The sequence below is a fragment of the Delphinapterus leucas genome, chromosome 4 (genome assembly GCF_059928025.1).
Source record: "Delphinapterus leucas isolate spDelLeu-1000000601 "Yukka" chromosome 4, BTC_Dleu_Yukka2, whole genome shotgun sequence".
NCBI lineage: Eukaryota > Metazoa > Chordata > Mammalia > Artiodactyla > Monodontidae > Delphinapterus > Delphinapterus leucas.
This window is the reverse complement of record NC_143132.1, coordinates 3,382,732-3,403,972: the sequence shown is the minus strand read 5'-3', so window position 1 is coordinate 3,403,972 and position 21,241 is coordinate 3,382,732. Positions and strand designations below refer to the sequence as shown.

The window sequence follows — 21,241 nt, the reverse complement described above, 5'->3', positions numbered from 1 at the left end:
TAAACCTCACGAACCAACCTCTGCTGGCTTCAAACTTTTCCTCTGCAGCTTCCTCACCTCTTTTAGCCTTCACAGAATTGAAGAGAGTTAGGGCCTGGCTCTAGGTTAGGCTCTGGCTTAAGGGAATATTGTGGCTGGTTTGATCTTCTATCCAGACAAGTAAAACTTTCTCCATACCGGCAATAAAGCTGTCTCGCTTTCTCATCATTCGTGTGTTCACTGGGGCAGCACTTTTAATCTCCTCCAAGAACTTTTCCTTTGCATCCACAACTTGGCTGTTTGGTGCAAGAGATCTAGCTTTTGGTCTGTCTCGGCTTTCAACATGGCTTCCTCACTAAGCGTCATCATTTCTAGCTTTTGATTTAAAGCGAGAGACATGTGACTCTTATTTCTCTTGAACACATAGAGGCCACCGTAGGGTTATTAAATGGCCTAATTTCAATATTGTTGTGTCTCAGGGAACAGGGAGGCCCAAAGAGAGGGAGAGATGGGACAACAGCCGGTCAGTGGAGCAGTCAGAACACACACAACATTGATCCATTTAGTTGGCCATCTTATATGGGTGCAGCTCATGGTGTCTCAAAACAATGGCAATAGTCATGTCAAAGATCACTGATCACTGGAATTATCACTCAGCCATAAAAAAAGAATGAAATCATGCCATTGGTAGCAATGGATGGACCTAGAGCTTATCATACTAAGTGAAGTAAGTCAGACAGAGAACGACAGATATCATAGGATATCACTTATATGTGGAATCCAAAAAAATAAGATACAAATGAATTTATTTACAAAACAGAAACAGACTCCTCACGGACATACAAAACAAACTTATGGTTGCCAAAGGGGAAAGGTCGGGGGAGGGATAAATTAGGAGTTTGGGCTTAGCAGATACACACTGCTATATATAAAACAGGTAACCAACAAGGACCTACTGTACAGCACAGGGAACCATACTCAATATTTTGTAATATATATATATATATATATATATATCTCTGAATCACTTTGCTGTACCCCTGAAACTGACATGATATTGTAAATCAACTCTACTTCATTTAAAAAAAAAAAGATCACAGACCACCACAACAAATATAAAAATAATGAAAAAGTTGGAAATATTGTGAGAATTACCAAAACGTGACCCAGAGACGTGAGGTGAGCAAATGCTCTTGGAAAGATGGTGCCAATAGACTTGCTTGACACAGGGTTGCCCCAAACCTTCAATCTGTAAAAAAACACAGTATCTAAAGCAAAACACAATAAAACAAGGTGGGCCCGTACTCAAGGAACTTGGAGGTGACGTAGGTGTCAGCCCCCAGCCCACCAGGAGGCCTGAAGAGCGTACACACAGGCCAAAGCCATCTCTGCGGTCAGCCCTGCCCCTCAGCCTTTTGCAGGGACCTCCCGGCAGGGAGCCCCAAAGCCCACCCTGAGATGCCGAAGGTGCAGAACGGATGGGAGTGCCCCCTCCGGCGGCACCTGAGGGTTTCTTACCCAAGCCTGACATGTATTTGTTACGTTGTGTTTTATGAGCATTGCACACAGGAATTCTTATTTTCTAGGTGTTTTCCTGGCTCGCTTGAGGGTAATTTGAGAGAGGGACTTCACTATCTAGTCACCCAGCTAACTTAGCCAGAATCCATTTCCATTAACCATCTTCAGCAGAGTTACAGTCATATGATGTTTTTCTTTCTCCTAGGAGAAAACAGCACTAAAAAAATCATGGCAAAATAACCTGGTAACTTTTTTTTTTGGCTGCGTTGGGTCTTCATTGCTGCACACGGCCTTTCCCTAGTTGCGGCTAGCAGGGGCTGGTGGCTTCTCCTGTTGCGGAGCACGGGCTCTAGGCGCGCGGGCTTCATTAGTTGTGGTGCACGGGCTCAGTAGTTGTGGCGCACAGGCTTAGTCGCTCGGCAGCATGTGGGATCTTCCTGGACCAGGGTTCAAACCCGTGTCCCCTGCATTGGCAGGCGGATTCTTTACCACTGTGCCACCAGGGAAGCCCCAACCAGGTAACTTTTAAAGAACTGGGAGCAGAGGCTATTTCATAAACAAAGGATAATGAAGAAATTTATTTGCAATTGTAAAACATCTTAACAAACAATTAAGTAAGAAAGATTAGTGATAGATGAGTAATAACTACCCTGGTAACAGACGCATCTTTAAGACTCAACCTCCTACCACTCGGGCTTTTGCTTCATCTTAATCCAGCAGCTCTGGCTGTCTGGCTTCCTCTTCTTCAAAACTAACGTTTCCTGGGAAGAAAAGGGAAATGTGAGTGTATTACCTTTTTTCTATTTAAAAATGCATGATTTGCTAGCAGATCTTTTGCAATAGGTATTATAAATATTAAACATTTCTATTTATCAGGCAAAATCATAGAACGTTAAATTTTATCTTATACAGGCTTTTATAGTTTTTCTTTTGGTACCAGTAATAAACTAAGCAAAAGGTTTATTCGGAGTAAATGCTAAGACAAAGAACATCCGTGTAAGTGAGAGTAAGGTCCAGCATTATCTTTTGCCTGCGCGCACTCGTCAGTGAATAAAATTGCTGGACTATAATTTATAAGTAACACTGTTGAAACTCTGATCTCTGTGGAAGCTGTACTCCACGCTTCCCACCCTCCTCCCACACCCCCGTAGGAGCATTTGTGGGTATTAATGCTGAAAAATTAAATGGTAAAAGGGTTTAAATTTTGAAGGTGTTTGCTGTATATTATCATACACGCATCATTATAAAGCGTTATAAAGGTGAAAAACATGTAGTTAAATGAAGCCATGGGATCAATCGACTGGGACTTGCAGCCCGAGGCATGCCGTATTGGTGAAATGCAGACTAGCAAGGACCGAGTTAGAGAGAACATGCATCGCACGGCTGTCCCTACCAGGACGCCTAAGAAGGAGCGACATTCCCAGGGCAGGTCCTCTGAAATGTCCCATCCCTCAGGCCTGGCCCAAGGACGGCCTCGGTCAAAGGCAGAGAAAACCCTGAGCCCACCCCGGCGTGCCTGGTGCCTCCTTCCCTCCCGCCCTCCTGGCCCCCAGAGCTCAGGCTCACCCTGGTCTAAGCTGTCGTAGGGGAATTCCTCTCCGTCCTCCCTGCTGGCATCTCCCTCCTCCTCTCCAGGATGCACTGAATCTAATTCCCCCTCTGACATGTCATCGGTCAGAGGCTGGACCTCCTCCGCCGGCTCTCCCCCGCCTGAGATGGAACAAAGGGAACCGGTATCAGCAGACGCCTTTCCACACCCACCCTGCTGACAGCAGTGCCCGCTTCTCCATCAGGGAACCACCCCCTAACTCAGAGTCACAGCTCCACCCAGGCCTGGCATCTGCTCCCTCATCCCCATCACAGTGATAGGTTCAGGGATGGGCATCACTGCTCTGAAGCGCTAATTCCCAAGGGCTTTTTATTTTAAGTATACAATATATATCCCAAGGGTTTTGATGAGCATTTGGAGAGAGAAGCTCTCTGTTCCCTAGGGTTCTTGAGCGGATTGGGTGGCAATCTGATAAAGTCACTGGGCTTTGGTCGCCAAAGGGAAGAGGATGCTGGCAAGCAGAGCCAGTGCACAGGAGAGAGGAGATCCAAGCGCGGAGCCCTGATCCAGTCACACCTGAGGCTCTCTCCCCGCCACCGCTCCAGTTGTATGAACCAATGAATTAGTATCAGTATTTTTTCCACTTAGGCCAATTGGAACTGGTCTTCAATCACTTGCAACAGAAGGGCTCCTGCCCAGTGTAACCTACCTTCGATACTCCACAGCCCCCTGAGGACTTCTTAGGAAGCCCCCTGTGAGAGTCACAGAGAAACGCTGTCCAGATCCCCTTTAGGAAGGACCTGTCATCCCAGCTGCTGTCGGAGCCTTGCCCAGGTCACACCCACGGCCAATCACTGACCAAGGGGAGGGACTCAGAGCCTGCTTCCCGGGGAGCCCTACTCCATCTGCCCCCCAGGGCCTCCATATACCCTCAGCTCCTGGGGCCTCGCCCTGGCTTGGTCCATCCGCAGCTGGCTGCTCCTGGGGGCGGGGCGGGGTCCACAAGGCCAATTCTGTGATTTTGGTCACTTTCCATTTTGGAACGACAGTTACCAGTGTCTCCTCCTCATCCTCTTCTCCTCTTTCCTAAGTTAAAAAATGTAACTTGACCAACATGCATGGGACATTTAAAGTGAGGGGAGACGGGACAGGTTTTGAATTGCATTGGGGCATTTTTATAACAGGATTCAGTGATCAGAGTAATTGCCAACTCTCCACAGTATAATCCAAGGGCTGAAAATGAATCTTGAAAGAACGAGGATGAGACACGAAGGTGAGGGCAACACAGTTCCTGTACTCATTCCGCTGAGGGCACAAAAGGCTTTCAAACGCTTCCCAGTTAAGAAATGACCAGGACTAAGTGCCCTTTGCAGCCGCTCAGCCACATTTCAGCTCTAAGATTCTTTAAACGTAACAAAACAAACACTGAAACTGAGCAGGACCTCGTGGGGCTCCTGGACACCAAAGCCTTTGTGTCCCCCGTTTCTTGTTTTAGGGAATAGGCCCCAGCCTCCATGACCTTCCCTGAGTTCCAAAGGGCAGGTTCAAGCCGTTACTAATCAGGAAAGGGAGGGGATGTAGAGATAAGAGGGGAGGAACCAAGAAACAGTGGTGCAGCCTTGGGGCAGGGTCCTCGTTCTGCCTCAAGGGATACACAAAACAATGTCTTTGAGCTCTTCTGCAGAACTAAAACCCCCAAGAAATGGAAGATGTTCGTTTGAAGATGTGCATTTGATGAAACTGGAATGTTTCATCACTCCTTGAAGAAACATTGTTCATTCCAGAGAGAAGGTCACAGTTTGATAACCTTGAGAAGCTCATCAAGAGACCACCTGAGGCCAGATTAAAGGAGCGCAGGCCCTGCACACACCCTGATCCTTGTCAGCAACCCCACCCTTGAACCATTGCTATGAAATTCCTCACCAAATTCCACCAGGTTGGGACACACAGTTTTGAGGGCATTAGCCCACTGTGTCCCCCTTTGCCTGGCAAAGCAATAAAGCCGTTCTTTTCTGCTTCACCCAAAAGTCTGTCTCTCAGATTTGACTCAGCACAGGTGTACAGAGGCCGAGTTTCGGTATCAACATCACTGTGAGAAAAAGCCTAAAGACACCCAAAGACATCCATGGAATGACATGGAAGGGCATAAGCCCTGAAGCTCTAGTCTCAAGGATTATGGAGAGAAAAGTAAAATGCAGTGAAAGTAGACAAAGTTCATCAGTGCCAAATGTGGAAGAATTTATAATAATGAATAATTCCAACAAAGGTTAACAGCCAACACGTGGCAATCTTACCAAGCATATTGGTCTACTTCTCAGTTTTGTAACTATCACAAAACTCCAAAGGTTGAACATCAATCTATAAATATGGAAAAGAGATGACAATACCTGTGACAAAGAGTGACAGACCCCTGCCTGTTACTTCCGTTGAGTCACTCAGAAGTACACTGCTCTCCTCCATGTCCAAATGCCTGAGTTTCTCCAGGACAGTGGTGCTCAAACTTGAACTGCACCAGAATCCCGTGGAGGGGCTGTTGGAGTCCAGATCGCTGGCCCCAGCCTGAGTTTCTGATTCAGGAAGAATGGGGTGGGGCCCAAAACTCTTCATTTCAAACAGACTCCCAGGTAGGGCCAGAGCTGCACGCAGGGACTGCGCTTTGAGAACCGCCCCCAAGGGTGTCTGCTCTCTCATTGGCTCCTGTGTGATCATGTGATCTCCCCCCCCCTTCAGGTGCTCACTCCTCCAGCTGCTGGGCGTGTTGGCAGCTGGTTGCTCATAACAGAGTTCCTGCCAGGAACTGCCCTCCATCAAAGGAGGCCGCATTGTCCAGGTTTCATGCCCCTGTCCACGGGCAGCCCACAGCCGGTGACTGGTCCACATGTGGGTCACAGGTCCTGGCCTCCATTCAGGACACTTTGAAGGGTCATCCCATTTCAGAGCTCCCATGGGGTCCCGTCAGAACCCAGCTTCCCCTTCTGCCCAATCCCCTTTCCTATACTCCCTTAGGGCAATTGGTCCCGCCGCAGATCTGTAGGATCAGTATCACCGAGCAGCTCGTTTGCCTATGAACGTAGGAGTGATATAGACTCTGCAACCTACCACATCTGTTAAGCGATATTCCCCGTGCTGTTCACAGCCAATATCAAACACGTATTTTCCAGGGCCAACGGGCTACGAGCAAAGAGAAACCAAGAAATACTTCACTCTTGAGCATCAACACCCAGTAGAAAGTACAAAATGCTTTATAAATGTGACTTTCATAAAACCTACCCCAAATCATGGAACTGGGGAAAATTCAGTATGGATTAAAGATGCTTTTGTGAACTAATGGCTAATGGAATGCAAAGTATAGGCCCCCTTTTGTTTGTTTTAAAAAAAAACTTTAACTACATTTTATCTCTTTATAAAAGTAATGTATTTATGACAAAAATTTCACTTAGTTGACCCACACAGTCAAACTAGCTAAAAATAGTACTATTGATATTTTTAAAAATTTTATCTAACTATATAGTTGATTTACAATATTGTGTTAGAACTACTAATATTTTGATGTAGTCTCTGTAACCTTATTTCTAATACAGAGATTTTTTTTTTAAAATAAAAATCTGACCGTAACTACACGTGCTGACTCTTGTTCTATCTTTACTTAGAAATAGGGCATGAATGACCTCCCATATCACAGATATTCTTCCATAACATCAGTTGTCAACCTGGTATGTTATTTCATCAAAGAATTATAATCTGTTTTACTCACCTACTATTGTTGATATTTGGCATACTGATACTTTGGCAAAAAATGCTATGGTAAACATATTCTGAGTTAAATCTTTAGGTCCACCCTTGGCATTTTCCTCGGGGTAAATTTACAGAAGTTGAATTTCTGGATAAAAGTATGTGTTTTATATATATATATTTAAACCAGAATAAGGCTCTAATAATTTTCTTTCCCACAACAGCACTTAAGAGCCTCTCGTCCACAAACCCATATTTTTTCTGGGCTTAACATTTGTTATACTTTTTTATATATATGTAAAAAACAGGACCTCATCATTTGAAGTCACACCTTTTAAGTTATTAGCAAGGCTGAATTTCTTTTCAACATTTTTGAAATTTAAATCACGTTGATTAAGTGCTTTACAAATTAAATGTTACAAATATCTCAACCCCTTTTGTCAGATATCTTTTACATTTTCTTTATGGTGCTCTCTAATCTATATTGGCTTATTTTTATCAAGTGAAATCTTTTGGGTTTTCCTTTCTATTTTTGTATAGAAAGTCCTCTTCCTCATTCCAAAGGTCATAAATACTTATTCTTCTATCTGTGACTTTCTTGTTTGCATTTAAATCTTTATTTCTTCTAGTAAGTATCTTCATCTACATGCTGGAGGACAAACTTTGGTTTTATTTTTTCTCCCAAATGGTCATCAAGCTGTCCTAGCACTATTTCTTTTTTTTCCTTTTTTTTGTGGTACGCAGGCCTCTCACTGTTGTGGCCTCTCCCGTTGCGGAGCACAGGCTCCGGACGCGCAGGCTCAGCGGCCACGGCTCACGGGCCCAGCCGCTCCGCGGCATGTGGGATCTTCCCGGACCGGGGCACGAACCCGCCCCACCAAAGGACTTCTCCCCACCATTCCTTTTAACTGGAAATGACATCCTTTCAAGTGCTAAATTATTTTATATACTTCGATCTGTCTGTGGACTCTCTAACCTGCTTCACTGATCTATATTTCTCTATCCTAGTATCACACTGTTTTCATTATTGAAGATTTATAGTGCGCTTTCATAACTTGTCAGCAAGGATGTGAACAGGTAATTGTCTGAAGGAAGAAAGTCAAACCAGCAATAAAAGTGTGTAAAGGTGCTGGGCCTCACCAGGAATCGGGGAATTCCGCATTAAAACTATGAGATAACATTTTTTACCCACGAGATTTGAAAAGAAAATGTTAAAGACTAATACTATCCAAGGTTGATGGAAGAAGTGATGGAGAGACTCCCATATCCTGCTGACCAGAGTATAAACTGGCTTAGCTTTTCAGGACAATTAGAGTATCCATCATCATTTAAGGTATCAGTACTTGTAGATTTGCAATTCCAGTAACTAACCTACATAAAAACTTCTGAATACACAAAAAGATAGCTTTTTCGGGGGTACATTTTTGTGTCCTGATATAGTGTGGTTCTATTTATGTAATTAAAATCCCCATGCTGTAACTCTGTATAAGCTGTACGTGTGAGTCTGTGCCTTTGCGATGCTTGAGGTGGGCAGGCGGGATCCAGAGTCTGGGCGTTTCACGGTTGGAACTACGCTCTGGCACAACTTTAAAGTCTTTTTCTAACTAGCAGAACAAAGCCCCACTCTGCTCTTACTCCTCGGATGAGTCTAGGTTCGCAGCATTCATTGGTTCCTCCCAGTTAACTCGTATCAAATTCTCTTTCTTCCACCCACCTCCGTGTGCCGAGAAAGATCTCATGAGATTTTGCTGGGAGTGACGTATTCCATGTACAGATTTGAGGAGAACGTGCCTACACTTACAAAGACTAAAAGCAGAGTCTGCGATTAGGGCGTGAATTATATGGAAATGAAAACTGAGTTTTAAGGGTCTGAGGCTACTTTATTAAATCAGTTAGATGTTCCTCTGTCAAACTCTTAACACCTTTCATTTGCTCAGCAAACTCTTTCTTCGGGGAAAGTTTCTGCTCAACCCCTGATCAAGGCTACATGGCAAATGCGGGGTGGTAGGTAGGTTCCAAATTATTCAGGGTTTCTCTGCATCCCATCAGGGCTCGGGCAACAAGGACAGGTAAGGCCACAGAGTCCTCCAAACAGAAATGACCCATCACGGGTACTGCGAACCGGAAACCTTCAGACCCAAGGCCTCCAGTTCCACCACCACCTGGAGCAGGTGGGTGGGCATGGGGCTCCAGGGAGGACCTGGTGGGTCTTCCTCCCTGCGGCTCCGGCTGTGGGCCTCCCGGGGGAAAGAAAGTCAAAACCCCCACAGGCTCAACTGCAGGAAATGCTCAGTCGTTCCAGACAAATATGTATTTCATATCCGATTTACTCATAAGACCAAGGTCAAGATGCCCCCAGTGCTATAATGATTCCCACTGCTGGGAGAGAGCATGGATGTTACTGAGATGCAGAGAAACTGGCTGAGCTTCCCCTGCCCCCGCCCTGCCCTCTGTGGGTATCAGTGAGGCTCGGAGCTCAGCACAGCTGCCCTGTTTCCCTATCTGGAGGGGGTGGGAGGGTTTGCCTGGGTTTGTCCTATTTTCTGCTCACACATTTACACAGGCTCGGGGAGGAGGGTGTTGCTTATTTCATTGGCAAACATCGCTGCCCGTTGACTTACATTTTTGTTCAAGAACTTGCCCTGGTACCTGTGGTTCAGGTGGATGAGCTCGGCCGTGCCCTTCTGCTGGCCGTTCACCCAGGTACCCACGTACTTGCTGCCCGTCTCCGCGTAGAAGTAGGTGCCTTGCCCGTGCCTGGTGAAGATGAGGACCGCGATGCACTCGGTTCCGTTGCAGTGAAAACCCCTCCAGGTTTATGAGACACACATTTGGTTTGGTTTTTTTTTTATGCGGTACGCGAGCCTCTCACTGCTGTGGCCTCTCCCGTTGCGGAGCACAGGCTCCGGACGCGCAGGCTCAGCGGCCATGGCTCACGGGCCCAGCGGCTCCACGGCATGTGGGATCCTCCCGGACGGGGGCACGAACCCATGTCCCCTGCATCGGCAGGCGGACTCTCAACCACTGCGCCACCAGGGAAGCCCTGAGACACACATTTGAATCAAGGGGGGGCCTAGGCTGAGGTGGGCTCACAAGTGGCTTCCATATCTGGGCCCAATCGAAGCACACCTCCTGCTCATGGCCCCAGCTGAGAGCAGGCATCCCTGCTGGACAGCGGCGGCCTCCCGCCTATCAGCTGGCTGGCTCGGGGAAAAGGCAGGGCTCCTGGGAGCTGCAACTCAGCGCCCAGAAGGTTCTCCTGTGCCCTCCGTGGCCTGGGGCCCTTGGGTGGGTTCCCGGGAACCTGCAGCCGTGCAGCAGTACATTGCTCCCACGCTGGCCTGAAAGCCATGAACCATGGGGCAGAGCTGGCCAGTGGGCTCTCCGGTCATGATTCTGTTGCTTAGTCACCGTCATGTGCTCATGACGTGAACTGATCTGCGGGCCCAGGGGGAGAACCGAACCTTTGGTGAGCAAACCACTCCCCGGTGTAGCTGTCATTGTTGATGTAGCAGTACACGCCGTGGCCATGCCTCAGGTCGTCCGCCCACTCCCCTGGAAGGGCCACACAAAAGCAGGGGTCAGGAGGAAACAGCTCCGCCCTTCACCGCTGCCCCTGCCCACTCTGACCCCCCTCCATCCCTGCCTCTCGGCCGGACCGATGGACACCTGGAGTGGGGAGCCGGCGGAGGGAGGCTGAGCCGGGCCTCTGGGGGGACGGGCTGGCAGGTGTATGTACTGGGCCACTGTCGCCTGCATGTGCTAACAGCGGCTTTTTCCCACTTGGCCGGCGGCACAGCAAGGCTTCAAGCCAGGGTTTGCTGCCCTATGGACAGTGGCCCCAGCTCCACACCCCTGCTGCCTCGCGTGCGTTCAGTGACCCAGCAACAACTTGGAGCCTCGGTGGTCTATTCTCAGCCACTTGCCGGCATTTCAGTCTGTTTCCCACCTCGCACCTGCTCCGGCGCCTGGGGCCGCCCCCCCCGCACACCTGTGTTGAGCATCCTCGCCAAGTGGCCGCGAGCCGGTCTGCGCCCCTTTCGGCCAAAGCAGCGGCGAAGAAGTCCCATGTTAACTTGGGCTTTGGGCTGGAAGACTGTGGACTTACTGAGCTAAAATGAGTACTTAGCCTCCGAACTCAGAGAGGAAATCCCTGGGCAGTGACTGCGCCCTGCACCCATTAAGGTACAAAACCATAAGGAGACACGACAACTTACAACTGCCTCCAAAGGCGTTTTATATGTTAGCTAATAACCTTCACAGTAAAAATTCCTTCAACCCCCTACTCTGAGTGCATATATATGTATCTCCACATATGCATATATCTTCTCATACATCACATATATAATATATATAAATATGTATGTTGTTCAAATTAGATTAACATCTACGCTGAAATCAAAATGACAATAATGAGATTAGGTTCATCAGAATCTGGAAAGAATTAAATCCTAAATTAGATTGTGTCAAGTCGATTTAAAAAGCAGATGGGTCTGGAGCCAGGCTTCTAAGATTTATGAAACAAAACCAAAGAGAAATTCCATCTCTAGTAGGAACAGCAGTGACACTGTCCACCCAGGTGTCGGATTCCAGCAGAAGCCCTGTTTGATGATGCCTCGGTTCTGGTTTTATGTGGCCACCAGACCCGCAGCTCCAGCCCACACCCTCAGAGGGTGGAATCCGTTGTAAGAAGCGCTGCTATCACACAAGCTACACTGTGGCCCACCGACATTTACTGAACACATACGATCCGTCAGGTCTGGTTCTGAGCATCTCACGTGTGTTCACTCATCTGATCCTCGCACTGCAGGGGAGAAGGCTGAGGCAGGGAGGGATGGGGTCCCCTGAACTAGGTCACACCTACTGTCACACCAGTTCCAGGGTTGGGCTCACAGACCTTTTTGGAAATCTGATGAAAACTAGATTAACTTCCCAGAAAAGCAGCCCCGAACATAACCTTTGCACACCGTTGGCGAGGCTCACAACCCACCCCTGCTCGTCTCTCTCCCTGGGTTAGGAACGGCCTTCACCGGTCTTTGGGGTGAGACGTCACACTGTCGTCACACCAGGTGACAATGGTGGGTGGGGCGGCAGTGCGGTTCTTGGAAATAAGGGGACAAGAGTCTTCCTGAGCCACATAACATTGGCACGTAACGCACTGCGGCAGAGGTAAGAACGCCACTTTAACGAGGCAGAACGCCTCCCAGATCAGAAGCCTTCAGTGAAGGAACCACCATCTAAACCAACCGGGTGTTCATCAGAAGAGGGGCTGGTCAGAAATGGAAGACAGCAAGAACAGTTCCAAGGAGACTCTACCACTGAGCACCAGTTGACCAGGGTCCAACCCACCCCCCGAGGTCCATGCTCGCCCAGCAACCTCTCTCAGCGCATGGGCCCCCAGGAGGGAATGTGCGGGCCACAGGGACAGTCACATGTCCCCCTGTGGATCAGTTCACTAATTACAAGGCTCTCTGGTTTCTGCATCAACCCTGTGAACACAGGAACATAGATCGTATTTGTTGAATGACTGGGGAACTTGAAGCTTTCATGTGTGTCTCAGCATCCCCAGAGAAGTTCCATCCCCAAGTCCTCCACAACACGGAAGTCTGCTTTGTGGTAATACTTTACCTTCATATCTTGATCCGTCTGGATAGATAAAAGTGCCTCGACCGTGTTTTTTATTTTTAACATATTCTCCAATGTACCGTGCACCACTTTTAAATTTGTAGGTCCCCTGAAACACATTGATTATATAATTCATATCAATCCTGAATTTAATCATTGCTAACAGAGTATTAAATTGGGTAAACCACCCACTCAAGCCACTGATTCTGACCTGGCCGTGCCTTTTACCATGTTCGTATTTCCCTTCATACGTGTCCCCATTGGGCAGTCTCGCTTTCCCATGACCATGCCGCTCACCGGCCTCGTTCCGCTCCCCTTCGTATTCCTGGACCGAAGAAAACAAGATGATCACAGTTACCATTTATTAAGCACTAACCAGGGATCTCCCTGGTGGTCCAGTGGGTAAGACTCTGGGCTCCCAAAGCAGGGGACCCGGGTTTGAACCCTGGTTGGGGGACTAGATCCTGCATGCTGCAAGGAAGATTCCACGTGCTGAAACGAAGACCCAGCGCAGCCAAAATAAATTTTTTAAAACATGAATAAAATAAATAAAAGCACTAACTATGTGTTAGGCATTTTATAAATAGTATTCCATTGCATCCTCCCAATCCTTGGCCTTGTCTTACAGGTGAGGTAGGTACCACACCTGGGTGACATGGAGCATCCGTCCAGGGTCACACAGCTGGCACCTGTCCATTGTGGGACTTTCACTCTCTCCCTCCAATGTATTATGATAATCCTTTAAGCTGTAAACAAAACTGACCATTTTGAGGAAAATGCGAGGTGCGCCAAGTTGTGTTCTTTATAGGAACACGTCTGAAGTAGCATTTGCGGGTGGAACGTGTCCTAAACCCACCTTCCTCCAATAATACAGAACTTAAAATGCAAATCATCCCTGGGGTGTCTGTGGCCTGAAGACAGCTTTGACCTTCAAGGAAGCTCTGATGGTGGGAGAGGGGCAGGGGGAGCTGGGGAATAAACTGGGCTCAGTTGTCAACTTGGGTCTCCCAACTCAATTTAGTTTATCTTATTTTTAAACTCCTTATCAAGAGACTTAAGGTTCAAACCCTCATAGCTAAGATCGATAATTAATCTATCTTAAAAGTAAATCAATAAAAAACATAATACAAGCTTGTTGCTTCCCTATTTTCTCGATCCTTCATCAAATAAACATTTCTCAAGCACCTAATACATGAGTGTAGGGTGCAAATAATGAATAATGAAACGGCGAGGGCATAGAGCAATGACCTGACATGGCGCTGGATCTGGATAGACATTACACACAAGCTCAGACACATTAAGTCAAGGGCTTCAGAAACAAACATTTTTGCAGTTCTTGTGCTTTTCTAGCACTGTTTGGCTCAGAAATTCATGCTCAGATTATAACGCAGAATTTTATAACCTTACAAACTTGTTTCAGGGTTAGTCTAAGTCAAAGTGTACAAAAGGCTCCTCCTGCCACCCCAAAGACCTCTCAATACACCCAGTACTGAGACGCTGGGGTGCCTGAATAGGAAGAGAACCCTTGAAAATGACCCCAACTGTGAATCGAACCTGAAAATAATGGACGCTAAAAAGTTACAGATCGGTAGGGCCATTTGAGGGGATGAACTAGAAAGCTTACTGGGAAGGTGATGTAGCTTGGGTTCCCCAGAAGCAGACCTTGGAGAGAGATTTTTTTTTTTTAAGTGCTCCCAGGAGAAACCAGCAAAGGGGGTGCGAAAACAGACGTGAAAGAGGCGGCTGCCAAGCATGGGTGATGTCAGGTGATGTCCCAGACTCAGCCTCATTGCACAGGGCGTTCTGGAGTGTCGATCACGGCAGTTTGTCCTGTCTTTTAGCACTAGCTGCTGGCTGTCCCGGGATGCGTACATCCCAGGCACTTCCGCCGCTCCCTACTGGCCAGGTGGCTCCAGTGCACAGATGTGCTTGTCTTCAGCAGCAAATCAGGCAGAAGCTGGAAGATGGGTGTGCAGAGCTAGTAAAAAAAGGTCTGAGCAAGCACATCTATCTCAGCAGGGGTGCTAGATTTTTCAGGTAATTCTGAAACTATTTCAACTCTGTACCCTGCACACACACAGTGGATGAGGTTCCCAACCTGCCAGCCAGGCAATAGTCACCCTCTGGCTTCAGGCAGCACAAATATGCCCACATGGAGCCCAGCTCACATCACTGAATGTGCATCCCTTACCTCCTCTCCGCTGTCTAAACCAGGAAATATTTCCAACGACCCGGGTCATTTCCAACAAGAGTGAAGAAAGCACATGTGATTACAGGCCTGTATGGTAATACTTCAGGAAGCCTTCGCTGAGCCTGGGACCTCCTTAGCATTTCTTGAAGGCTGCCAGGAAGCAGCTTTCCTCCATCTTCCTTTAATCCTGAGGAGCCAGGCTCCATTACAGAAATAGTTTCAGAATAATATACAAAAATACATTCAAGAATAGTATGGTAGCTTGGGATGACCCAGCCATCCAAGGAAACTGCCTCGATGAAGGGTGACAGCAGGGAAGAGGACGCTTCCAAAGCCTTGGATTTGGAAATCTTTGCCTTTAACGATAGGAGGAATTGGTGGAGGGGGGAGCGAGAAGCGATTCGGCAGGCGGACGTCATAACGTTTCACCTTTCACAGCCATCTTGCAGGACGCAGCGCCCGCTGTGGCCTGCGTGGTCCTTGCTCTTGGCTGGGCCTCCCAGTGGGACTGTGGCTGGCCTCCAGGCCACCCCACTCTCCGAAACCGGCTTCCAAGGGTCCGCGCACCCCTGGGAGCTCCCCCCCTTACCCGGAGATCTCACCCCAAGATATTTCTCTCCCTCCTCCTCCAACTCTTCCGAGCCCAGGTCCGACATGATCCCGCCCCAGTCTGGATCCCGGCTGCCGCCTGAGCCTTTCTAGGCGGTAGGTACCAGCTGCCTGCACCGCGTCCGTCGTCGCCACGGAGACGCGGCCAGGCCCGCCTTCCTCCCAACTGGGGCGTAGAAGCCGAAAGGTGGGGGTAGGAGTCACTGTTAACCATCGCATGCTGTCATAGCAACGGGATGCATCCACCAATCGCCGCTTGGGACGGGAGAGAGGCGGGGCCTGGGGCGGGAAGGCATAGGGAGAAGCCAATGGCAGCCTTCGAGGGCTGTCACAGCAACGAGAAGGGGAGCCTCGGCCAATCGTCGCGCAAGAGGAGGGAGGGGGCGGGGCCTGAGGCGTACTGGGTACCCACCTGCTCGCTAACCTGGACACCACGTGGCTTGCCCCCTTTAACCAGCTGCTGGGTGATGCTGCAACGAGGAGGGGTGCAGGAAGCGCGTCGGGCCAGTTCTCTTGAGGCCTTCACCCCTGCCTAGGGCTGGGCACTGCCCCTTCCCAGCCCCGGCCACTGGTTCCTCGGATCCCTCGGCAGGCCCTCTTCACCTTTCTGAGCTCTCTTCTGATCTTTCGGTGTTGGCGGTCCACAGAGATGTGTTCTTCGAGATCTTTTCTTGTGTTTGTAAACATCTCCTCCTGACTCAAGGAGTCAGCTCCGACCTATTAGCAGATGCAATCTACCCTGATGCCCGTCAGGGTTTGACGTCTCTCCTCCACCCTAGGTGTGAGTCCAGCCCCCTGGGGTTCCCATATGGAGCTCGCTCCCTCACACACGCCTAGACAGTCACTCACACGCGCACACATACACCTGCACATTGACACTCACTCCTACTGGTTAATGGGCCCCTCCTCCTAGCTCCCCTCCGGTCATCTGACCCTCGGCCTGCCCAGGGCCCCTCATGATCTCCTTCCCAACTCGTCTGTCACCAGCCCTGATCCCAGCCTGTAAGTTCTAGCAGTGGTCTCTAATTCAGCCTCTCTATCTCCAGCCTTTGGTACTCTTCGCCACCTCACGTTCCTCCTCTACTCTGAAGCCCAAATGCAAATCAACCTTATCCACTGGCGTTCAGTCCCTCCATGTTCAAGCCCTAAGTCATCCTCTCAGCCTCACGGTCCACCATCCCCTTCCTATACTGCTTTAGATGCTTCAGACAAAAGAAAACCACAGGCACTTGCCCCAGTACATCCTTCACTTCCCCACTTCTATGCCTCTGCCTGTGCCAGACTCTCTCCCTGGAAAGTCTTCCTTCCTCCAGCCTTGCCTATCAAAAGTCATAGCCGTTCATCAAAGACTGGATAAGAGACCACTTCCAGAAAAAGCTCCAAATTCATGGTAAGGGTGCCCTCGTGGAGGAAAAGGGGAATGGGGCTTAGAGAAAGAGGAGAGGACCTCAGCTCTGTATCATCTATCTGGCTGTCATCCATCCATCTACCTATATATTTTAAAGGTCTGAGTGTGACAACATGCAAAATTTAATTTTAAGCAGTGAGTTTTTATTAGTATATAATAACCATATTTCTCTGTATTTTTAACTTTTTGCTCTAAATGTTGGACACCTCCCTCCTGCAGTTTCCATTGACCATTCAAGTTAGCTGTGCTCACTGTCTCTCTCTTAATTCCCATCGTACCTTTAGCCATCTTCATCAAATACACAAGACAAGTTCTGTCTCATGTGACAGTCATCTGGGTGCTTGTCTGATTTCTGGGTATCAGGAGCCATGCCGCCCTCATCTTCGTTTCCCCCTCAGCACCTCATGTTTTGCACACAGTGGATGCTCAACCAAGCCAAGGAAATCCAGTCCATATGGGCCTTTAGATCCCCTGGTGACATGGAAATGTTTTTCCTTTATCACTTTTACTTAAAAGAATCTCTATTTTGTGTGTGGAAGTAAACAAAGACCACCCAATGAGAACAAGCAAAGACTATTTTTTCGCGGCTTGCTATAGCAAGGGACTCAGCCACCATCACTTGCATTTCGGCAGAGACTCAAAGGCAGGCAGAGGAGTGGGAAAGCTTTATAGTGGGAAAAAGGAAGCGGGTTGGTGCCCTGACTGCAGGCTGTGGGTGTGGGAAAGCTGCCAGAGGGCTCACGAGAACCGAGACATCCCGTGTGTTTGGTTACAGTAAAAATTCAGCTTTCTCTGGTTGGTCCTAAGGGGGAAGGGGGGGCAAAAATTAGGGTGCCTCTCAGTTATAATCAAGTCCTGGCCATTTGGAGCCAATTGTTAAAGGGGTTATTGTTTGTTACTGGATCAGCTAGTAGAGCTAGCGACTGACTTCCTGCCGGTCTGGCCTACAGTAGGCTGGCTTCTTGCGATGGCTACTGTAGATAGTGGGTTGGTTTCCTGGGCTTTGTTGCTGCAACTTGTGGGTCAGAGTTCTATTTCTATATATGGTTTGGCCATCGTACATTTGTATATCCAATTTTAATGTGTTTTTGCAAATTATACAAATAACTGTGTTTCATCTTAAATCTAAATATTGTATGGTGCTCTTAGTTGCTTTTGAGATTTAATACCTTCAACAATAATAATAACCCCAACTTTTTATTTATTTAAATCTAATATTTAAGTATTTTAAAAATTGATCTAAATGGAGGGAAAGCAGGTCTTAAAGTCATCATCATTTAGTGGAAATATTACTCCCCTAGAGCCAGAATGCCCAATGTCAAATTCTGGGTTCCCATGGCCTATTAGCTTTGGTGACCTCAGGCAACTCACCTGCCCTGAGCCTCAGTTTCCTATTCTGTAAACTGAGGGGAATAAACCCTTCCAAACTCGAAGAGCTGCCCTGGGGATCAAAAATGGTACTTTATTAATGTATTGTTATTTATTATGATAGCTATATAATGCCATCAGTGAAGATCTAACAAAGAAATCACATATCATTAATAGAAAGTTCTCCTCGCACCCACCCACCCTCCTCCCAGGTGTGTCGTGTGCTGTTGCTGGGGGATGGGGAGATGGGGGAGGGTAGCAGTGCCTGAGAAAACACAAAGGCCAACTCCATGAGGTGAATAGCTGAATAATCAACAGATCTTCCAGAAGACACATAGCATGCCAACGTTTCCCTCTGAAACAACAGCATAATGGAAGGTTGCAACCTTAACCGCATCTCAGGCCCAAATCCATCACTTACCGAAAAAAGAAACAATGAACAGGCAAATTAACACACAAGACCCTACAATTATATTGTTTGTTAGTTGCAAAGATAAAAAGATTGTAAACACCCCAAATTAACAGTTTTTCTTGTGGGAAAAAGTGGGGACTTTAGAAGGACCGATGACTATGATTTTCTTCTTTATACTTGTCAGTTGCCACATTTACTACAGTGGGGTGTGTCTTTTTATAATAATACCTCAAAATATTTTAAATGTTAGAGATCTGGAATGGTAATACAATCAAGAATATGCAACCAGATGTTAGCTTTTTTGCATATAAAAATAAATGTCAGGAATTCAATTTTCAAATTTTCTCTAAAAATGCCAGTGAGTAATGTTTGCTAAGTTCTGACTCTGCGCTGGCAGTGTTTGAAGAGTTTTATATATGAATTATCTTAACAAATCCTCACTGTCATTTCTCCATTGTACAGCTAAGGAAACGGAGCCACAGAGAGGTGCAGCTGGGTGCCTAGCCACTGAATTATTAGATCCTAAAATTTACAACTGGATTTATGGCTTATGCAAATTAGTCAGAATCCTCCCCACCCACCAAATCTTTCAGTCAATCTATAGTAATTTCTTTACCCTGCAGGTTTAACAATCGTCCAAATAAGGCAAGATCGGGTAAACATCAGGACCGGCCTCCCAGCCTCCTGCAGCACAGAGCCCAGAAACTCCTTCCAGAAAGAGGCTGCTCCCCGCTCACGGCAGGTAGAAAGCCCCACCTACGCTCTCCCTATGAGACCTGCGTAGTCCAGAAAGACCTCATTCGGCCAGCCTGATGCCGGGCAGCCCCAAACTCCCTGACCCTTAAGCCCCACGTGACACGCAAGTACTTGGTGATCACAGAAGCAGCGATTTCAAAATCCGAAGGCCTGCGAAACTGTGGCATAGCTCATCCTCCTTTCCCGGAGACAAAAAGGTGAGGCCTCACTAGGAGGAGTTTCTTCACTGGAAAAAGGAGGAAATCCTACTTCTCAACCTTGACAGGGAGGCACTTCCCCTACACCCCCAGCCGGCCGGCCCTTCCCATCACCCCCCGGGAGTGGGTTCCCATCCTCTCCCCTCCCCCCTCCCCCCCACCGCAGGGAGCGTGCGCAGATGAGCCCTCCGTGTAGAAGGGAGGGGCGAGGCGGCAGGGCTTCAGGTGAGCCGAGGAGGTGAAGGACCACGGTTCCTCCCAGCTCCATTCCCCCAGGCAGAAATTATCTTCTTGCTTTTCTTAAATATAAATGAGACCCTCCTCTCTCTACATCACCCACCCCCGCCAAAAGAAGGGGTGAAGGAAACCCGATCCGTGGTTCTGCCCAGAGGGGCTGGGGATAGTGGCTTCGGCTTCTATGGTGGGACCACCCCGGGGGAGGAATGGTGGTGGTGACTTGGAGGCCTCCTGGGGGTCCGCTTCCCGTGTTCCACAGCTTTCTGACCCACCTCCGAGCTGGGTCGGGGCTGCCTGGCGGTTGCCATGGCGACTGGCTGAGGCCCTGAGCCTGTCCCTTCTGGACCGTGGAGGACAAGGCAGAGGGGAGTCGGCAAAGTGCAAACAGGGTTGTTTCTGTGTTTGTTTACAAACTGCTCAGATAAAAAGCAGGGACTTTCAACAAAATGAATTCAGGCCCATCTTCAGTGTGGAAATCTGTGGTTGTTTATTAAAATACTTGTGTTCTTGAGAATGGAACTATTTTATATATATATATATATGCACATTTATAAACATACACTTTTAGGTATATCTATAGGTAGATATAAAAACACAGGCCTTGTAACTTCTTTTTTAAAATGGAGTTTTTATGGCATTTAGTGGGTAGGAGTCAGACCCAGGTTTGAAATCCTACCTCTGTTTGCTTCTTTCTGAAGTCAATTTACCCATCTGTAAAACGGAGGTAATAGTTCACTGCCCTTTTAGGGCTGTTGTGAGGTCTAAATAAGATGTTTATAATGAGCTTAGCACGGGCCTAGCACACAATAAAACACCTAGTAAGTATTAGCTATTACTAATAATTGTATTATTGTTACTCAGCACTTAGTAAATGTTAGCTATTATTGTTAATAATTACACTGTGGTTACTCACATAGTAACCAAGCACGTTCTGTCTATCCATGGGTCTTTGGGGAAGTTCTGACGTCAGGTTGTCTTGGTCATTTTCAATTGTGTCTTCCCGGAGAGCATCAAACTGCCAAAGATGGTTCAATCAGGTAATCGTGACAATCAGAAGTTAGTCTGTGAAAAACAGATTATGTTTAATGCTTATATCCATTAGCACTGATACACATGAGGATGGGAAGAGACCGAAGTTTCTAGAAAGATATTGACGAGTAGATTCTTAGGTAAAAGGAACTCTTTTAACTGTTTGACGTTATGTCTCTTATATAAGTGACAACTGACAAGGAGGAAATAAACAGATACACACACACACACACACACACACCCCTACACACCTACGTGAGGTATGCGGTTTCATGGAAGGATATTGAGAATGCTGTAGTCCAGAAAGGAAGTAAATTCTTTTCCATCCAGGTAGTGGGATTATTCAGTAATTCAGCAGCAGCAGTGGGCGGACGGGTTCATGCAGTCAGGCAGGGTGGAGCCAGGAGACATCAGGAAGTTGGGCCAGCTCGAGTTTATGTTAGGCAGCAACTTGAGGGCACAGACTGTGCTCACCTGCGCTCACCTGTGCTCCCCTCACCACCACCACCCCCATAGCAGTGCCCGGCACATAGTAAGCTCTCAATCAAAGAAGCTTGTGATCGTGGTGTTAGGTAGCATTTTGTAACAGAGTTGTACTTTATGCAACACTTGGGAAAGAAAAAAAAAGGTA

General features: G+C 47.7%; 2 protein-coding genes across 30 annotated transcripts in view; one reads left to right on the top strand and one right to left on the bottom strand.

The window, feature by feature from the left end:
• Positions 1-452: 452 nt before the first annotated feature.
• On the bottom strand, positions 453-15,250 carry RSPH1 (radial spoke head component 1). Its single transcript, XM_089910209.1, is given in 11 exon segments — positions 453-2,258; positions 3,064-3,207; positions 3,976-4,132; positions 6,146-6,217; positions 9,400-9,561; positions 10,002-10,010; positions 10,160-10,231; positions 10,233-10,333; positions 12,407-12,512; positions 12,615-12,728; positions 15,197-15,250. Coding segments are annotated over 11 exon segments (1,044 nt in total). The 3' UTR covers positions 453-2,205.
• A 5,616-nt stretch (positions 15,251-20,866) lies between these two features.
• SLC37A1 (solute carrier family 37 member 1) overlaps positions 20,867-21,241 on the top strand; it is a 76,156-nt gene continuing 75,781 nt past the window's right edge. For 3 of the 29 annotated variants that reach the window (XM_089910185.1, XM_089910183.1, XM_089910181.1), the window contains exon 1: positions 20,966-21,238. In XM_089910185.1, coding sequence (XP_089766311.1) covers positions 21,211-21,238 — 28 coding nt within the window. In that variant the 5' untranslated portion in view covers positions 20,966-21,210. Of the gene's footprint in view, positions 21,239-21,241 lie in introns of all 29 variants that reach the window. The other 26 variants (XM_089910177.1, XM_089910194.1, XM_089910182.1 and 23 more) reach the window with 22 other exon arrangements.